The 6,907-nt window shown below is 33.2% G+C and overlaps 1 protein-coding gene and 1 long non-coding RNA gene across 2 annotated transcripts; one reads left to right on the top strand and one right to left on the bottom strand.

Moving 5' to 3' along the window:
- The first annotated feature begins 708 nt into the window (after nt 1-708).
- LOC148957371 (uncharacterized) lies at nt 709-1,143 on the top strand. Its single transcript, XM_089115436.1, has one exon. The coding sequence runs from the start codon at nt 709-711 to the stop codon at nt 1,141-1,143; it is 435 nt and encodes a 144-aa protein (XP_088971562.1).
- Nucleotides 1,144-2,987: 1,844 nt separating this feature from the next.
- LOC148957370 (uncharacterized) lies at nt 2,988-3,817 on the bottom strand. Its single transcript, XR_016145243.1, has 3 exons — nt 3,691-3,817; nt 3,331-3,451; nt 2,988-3,102 (listed from the first exon to the last, which is right to left on the bottom strand). It is a non-coding gene; the product is annotated as an uncharacterized LOC148957370 (long non-coding RNA).
- Between the last annotated feature and the right edge of the window lie 3,090 nt (nt 3,818-6,907).

Here is a 6,907-nt window from a genome sequence, read left to right as displayed (position 1 = left end):
GTCAAGTTAATTGGCCATGAAGTTAAAGTTGTTGTACGAGCGTCGTTGAAGGACAAGTGTTACAACGTGTCTCTGACTGTTGACGGTGAAGGGGGTATCTCTACTAGTCATTGTCAGTGTCTGAGAGGAAAATGGACCTGTGGTCATATGGCAGCTGCAGCTATATTTGTTAATAAACGTGGATTTTCCAAAACGGATCTTCCGAACTCTTGGATTGCAAGACCTAAAAAGTTTGTCGAACTCAAGCCTATGTCGGATTTGTTTCCCACGCCGAAGCCCGACTATACAGCAACATCACTTGAAGTTGATGATGAAGACAGGGCTTTCTTTTATAAAGAACTTTGTGAAACAGGGCTTACGTGTCCTTTTCAGTGGATAGTTGGTCCAGAACCGCCACAAATTTAAGCCAATAACCCGCTAATGCCGCAGCTAATAGAGGACCTTGTGGAAGACTTCTTAAGCAACAAAGAAGCATTCATTGAAAAATGTAAAGTGAGTAATGCACAGAAAAAATGGTTGGCATCAAACACCGTAGAACAGAGGCTTTCTCCAATGTGGGCTAAATTCAGGCGATTACGCTTAACAGGCAGCAATTTTGGGGCAGTTTTGAAAGCCATACAACGCAACAAAAATCAAAACCGACCCTACCCTCCTTCCCTGTTTAAAACATTGAGAATGGAATATTCACTTTGAAAAAAAGATGCCATTATGTGGGGTCAGATGCATGAGGAGATGGCAATCCAAAGCTATTCTCAGATAACAGGCAACACTGTAACAAAAACAGGTCTCCGTTTATTTCCTTGTGGCTTTTTGGGTAGCAGCTCAGATGGCATTATTTCAGTTCCTGATGACACAGAAAATATTGGGGTTATTGAAGTTAAATGCCCATTCAAATACAGAAATGCAAGCATCAGTGAGATTATACAAAATGAACTACCTGATGGTTCTAAGGGAAGTTCATTCTACCTTAAGAAAGATGGTCATCCGAGAGAGAACCATGAATACTGGCATCAGGTGCAAGCTGAAATGGCCTCAGTTGGTGTCAATTGGGCACATTTTGTACTTTGGACTCTAAAGGAGACATACTACACCCAAGTGATCAGAGACCCAAACTGGGAAAAAATATTACTCCCATTGCTTTAAGACATTTATTTGAATGAGCTCTTTCCAACATTTTATACTAAAGATAAAAAATTAATTACTTGATGCTTTCTGCCGTTATTTCTATCATTTCTTATCTATAAAATGACTTAAAATCATTACATGTTTATTTTATTCTAAATTAAAAACAATAACAAACTTTTACAAGAAAAAATAACAGCATTAACTGACTTAAACCTCCAACTGTAATAAGTTAAATGGATTAATACTACTGTATTAACCTACACATAAGGTGCACTTTTCTCTCATCAGCCTGTTTTACATTGTGTATCATTATACTGTAACAATTTGAGTCATCATGTGTCAAATGAGACAGTCTTTAATATTTAATAATTAGGCAACGTTTCTGGAGCATTGACTCAGATACCCAAAAAACTTTTCATTATCAAATATTCTGATTTATAACATGTATTTAATTAATTGTTTTTCAAAAATCACTGCAATTCAATACTATGACATCACCATGAAATTACAACCACGCCCAAAAACGACAAAAAACAACCCTAAGAATTTCTCCATACAAAAACCTTCAAAATGAGCCTTTGGCCCCTAACATACTCCATACTGTTTGAGAGTTATGACAAAAAAGTTTGGAAAGTCAAACAGAAAATGAGGGGTGGAACCTCGTAGACACTGATTCACAAAAAAAGTGAAAACATCATTAAAACATCAATTCTTAAAATAAAACAAAAATCAATACCACTATTCGAATCGCTTTGATGAGATCTTTCATTTGGTGTTATTCATTTTGATGTTCATCATGTATTCAATTAGTTAACTTTCAAAAATTCCGTGAGATTAATGACGTCACTACTATGACGTCACTACGACATCACAGCCACGCCCAATCTGAAAATTAACCACCCCAAAAGATGCCCCTTGCAAAAAGCTTCATAATGAACCTTTGGCCCCTATCATACTCTATATTGTCTGAGAGTTATGACAATAATGCCTAAAAATTGCAACACAAAATGGAGGGTCGGACTGGGCTACATAGACGTTGCAGTACCAGAAATTATAAACACCGAAGAAAAATCAATTGGTCCTTGTAGATGCCCCTTGTAAAACCCTTGAAAATGAGCCTTGACAAACCCTAGAAGTCCCCAAAGCTACTCTATAGTATTTGACCAATCTTCTATTTCATTATATGCATAACTTAAAATTGAAAATTTTTTGAAAATTTATTTACTTTATAAATAATTGCAAATTCTAATCAGGACCCAAAATTGTCTAGTTAATTCAGTTAGAGTATTATATTGTGTGTAAGAAGTTAGATACAGAAAGAGCAAAAAAGGATTGTTTTAAAATTCTCTATAATTATTTACACACAACAATTCAAAATTTCAACATACAAAAAGTCTAAACAGAAATATAACACATAAAGAGAAACATTAAATTCAAACTGATATAGACATCTATGAAGAGTAAGTGAAATTAATATCCAAATAATCAAGAACTTTTTGTCAGATAAATTATATTTTGAGCATAAACAGGCAGGTAACGTTTTTGGTTTTTCCATTCTATCAACATCTCAAACGGCCAAAAATAAACCCTAAATTTATACTGATATGCAACTATGAAGATATTTTAGAAGCAACTATGAAGAATTTAAAGTTTTTTCCATTCTATCAATATAAATGTCTAAATAGGAAATTTGCGTTTATTTCCTTCATTTTGAAATTTCATAATTTAAAATAAGATATGAAACAAACAAACAGCCGAACATATTTAAAAACAACAAAACTACTAAAAACAACAGAACATATTTGAACACAATAAAACTACTTATTATTATTGACTGTCATATTTGGGAACGTTCCGGAATAGAAATTATTACAAAAGGAGGGAAATTCCTTTCTATAAAAAGGAAATTCCCTCCTCTGCTGCTCTTTTCTTTTCTTCTTATTATTAAAGATTTTGACAATAATAGTCATTCCTGGTCTGAAAGAGAATTAGAGAAATAAAAATTGAATATATTGGCCTGTACATTATATTAAAATATTAAAAGATTTCTTAACAATCAGAAATGAAATATACCGTCTTCAAATAATTTCAATAATTTAAAGAATGATATATTTTCGCAGCGTATTATTCGCAGCGTATAAATTGAAAAATGAACAAGTTTTTACTGTGCAACAGTAGGATTTACAATTGTGATAAGATAAATACCTAAGTTCCTTGAGCTTCTTTTCTCTTTATTTAAGAACAGAATTGTCTTAATGTCTTTTATATTAAAATCTTTTGCCACAGTCCTTCTCATTTTTGAAAATTTTTTTTCGAATGGTATTTCCTAAGAGAATAAGAATGTGACTATTAAGTTTTACAATACAACAGTAAAAATTTTTTTTATCTAATAAATACTGTAAAATTTGAAACGAAATTCCCAATGTAAAGATTGACCATCAACTACATGAAATTTTATTGTAAGCTAAGTCTGTATATAAGTCATTAATTTTTAATGTAAGTTACAAATATTTGCAAGGAAAATACTTGTATATATTAAGTATTATGAAGTAAACAAATAATAACCTTTTTTTCATTTTTAAAACATACTGTGACGGTTTCTGGCCTTTCTTCCATTGTTTTTTCGTCGTCAGACATTATCTCTTCTTTCTGAAATTTCGCTACAATGTATTACAAGGAGTCAAATTTTTCAACTATTTATACAACTTTGCACACAAAGAACTCAAATTTTCTAAAACATTTGGTGAAATTGCAAATTCGCCTGGAAAAATTTTTTATAAAGTAACACAAAAAGGGTGGCCGAAGCCATTCAAAAGTATGAAAAAAATGCAAAATTGTATTACCACCAAGATCACCAGATCTGAACCCAATAGAAAATGTTTTCCACAATGTTGAAAGAAGCATTGCAGGAAAGGATACAGAAGGAAGATTTCGCAGCTTTTAAGGAGAGGGTGTTACAGACACTAGCCAATTGCAGTGGTTGATTATTTTATGGAACTATCAAAACTATGCATAAATGTCTCAAAACAAAAACTAAAAATGGAGGATACAGAACAAAATACTGAAATATTGTAATTTTTTTGTAAACATATATGTTTATAAACAGCTGAGTAAAAAATGACATGGCTAAAATGTATACGAAAATCACAAACAAGTAGAATTTTTTACTGCGTGATGCTCCTTCGCACATACAGACATCAGCAAGGTAGAGAAAGTGTTTTGTGATTCCTTAAGAGTTCATGCTTATCTCTGCTTTTGTGTAGAATCTTCAACTTAATCATAGTAGAAGATTGGCATCTCAATATATTCCAATACTTAAAATCATTAGATCTTACACGAAATTGAATTGAAAACTATTGGTATTCAAATGTCGTAGGGCCATCTCGTAGACCAAAAGGTCTTCCCCACGGTTAAAGTGCCTCTCCACCTAAAATCTTTTATGACATTTATCGATATGATACTAGACATACATTACGTCAATTGAAACTATGTCGCAATTGGACTTATAGTTTTGGTTTTCTAATGCGTCAAAGTTGTAAATATTGACGCATTACGTAATCAGTTTCGATTTAGCGCCGCGCTGCGAATGAATGAAAAGTTGCCTCGGTCGAATGTTTCTGACGTCATACCGGGAACCAAAAAAATGTATATAAGGCCAGCATACATGGAAGGCTATTGAAAAACTAAATCGATATGCCGGTGTAATATGCGTTTTGGTACCCTATGCAAAAGTGTAACATTGTGAAACGCAATGTGTTACAAATCATGTTGATTTATCATGGTGTGATGTTAGGACACAATGTGCGAAATCATGTTGATTTATCATGGTGTGATGTTAGGACACAATGTGCGTTACAAATGGAACACAGTGCTTCCCGAACAAAATATTTCACACTTGCCTATCACGCAAACTAGCGGCGCCATTTATTTTGTACTCTCTTTGCGTTTCCTATATAAAGGAAATCAGAGCACCGCTTGTAGTTAGCACCGCCTTGTTAAAAATTAGTTAGATTGCTCATTACATTCTGAACAATACGGACCAAACCGGAATGCAAAGAATATAGGAGCCAAAGCACAAGAACCGTATCCATAAACTCAGTTGCTTGTGTACCCTCTTTTCTTTTTTTACAAAAATTAAATAACTTGAGGTCAAGCTTTGTATATTCGTTTTAGTCAAACAGGCCAAACTTTCCTTGGTTGTATGTAGAACCATTTCGAAGAAATAATTTAGAACAAGCTGAGGCAGAATTACAGCCAAACTTTAAATTTGAACAAATTTATGAAACCCCCTTAAAAAGTGTAATTCGAAAATGGGATTTAGGGGATTTTTCTCGATTTTTCACACTTAACAACAGTCCAGCCTCAATGCTTAAAATGGAAAAAATTAAGAACAACGAGCCTGAGTTTCAATTTACTAGTTCTTATACAAAGAAGCTTATATCACCATCAAAGATCATAAAGAAAACTTCCCCACCAAGGTATCATGCAGACTTATAAACCCAACCAAATCAGACATTGGCAAAATTAGCAAAACAATGTTAGATAAAATTAACAATGAGATCATCACAGCAAGTAAAGTTCACCAATGGAAAAATACAGACTCAGTTATCCAATGGTTTAACAGTATTAATAATAAAGAAGACGTAAAGTTCATCACCTTTGACATAGAATCATTTTACCCATCAATATCTGCTGAACTATTCAACAAAGCTATAGACTATGCCAAAAACCTAACAGATATTACAAACAAAGAAATTGACATTATATCGAAATCAAGGAAAACATTACTTTTCAACTCAGGAATCCCATGGGTAAAGAAGAAAGGCGACGAAGATTTTGATGTACCAATGGGTTGTTTTGACGGAGCAGAAATTTGTGAATTGGTTGGTACCTACATCTTAAACAAATTAAATTCAGTAATGGGTAACGGAAATGTTGGGCTATACAGAGATGATGGGTTAGGTATTGTAAGGAATTTATCAGGACCAAACATTGACCAAAAAAGAAAGAAAATCATCCAAATATTCAAGGAGTGTGGACTATCTATTACAATTAAGACAAATCTCAAAACAGTAGACTTTTTAGATATACGCCTGGACCTTCAAAACAATACTATTCAACCATATCGAAAACCAAATAACAATCCTGTCTACATCAACAAACATTCTAATCACCCGCCGACAGTATTAAAAGAACTACCTAAAGGCATCAACAAACGGATATCAGAATTATCATCAACTGAAGAAATTTATAGAAGAGAAATGACCGTATATGAAGGAGCTCTTAGAAAAAGTGGTTTTAACGACAATTTGAAATACATCCCCAAAGATACCGAGAAAAGGAAAAATGAAGATAAAAAGAAGCGCAAACGGAAAATTATTTGGTTTAATCCACCCTACTCGAGGAATGTCAAAACCAACGTGGGCAAAATCTTCTTAAAGCTTGTAAAGAAACATTTCGCTGATGATGAAAAACTGGCTAAAATTTTTAATAAAAACACAATCAAGGTTAGTTACAGCTGCATGAAAAATATAGGTTCCATAATATCCTCACACAACAAATCTGTTTTAAACCCAAAAAGCAAGGAAGAATATGGATGTAACTGCAAAAACAAAGACGACTGCCCATTAGGAAATGAATGTTTAACACCCAACCTCATATATGAAGCAACAGTTAGCAACGATAAAGATGATGAAAAGAAAAAATATATTGGCCTCACCGAAGGTACATTCAAACTACGATATGCTAACCATAACAAAGATTTTAAACACGAAAGATATTA

The sequence above is a fragment of the Rhopilema esculentum genome, unplaced genomic scaffold (genome assembly GCF_057945365.1).
Source record: "Rhopilema esculentum isolate cy_ngs unplaced genomic scaffold, ASM5794536v1 HiC_scaffold_31, whole genome shotgun sequence".
Lineage (NCBI taxonomy): Eukaryota > Metazoa > Cnidaria > Scyphozoa > Rhizostomeae > Rhizostomatidae > Rhopilema > Rhopilema esculentum.
This window is presented reverse-complemented; position numbering and strand designations above follow the sequence as displayed.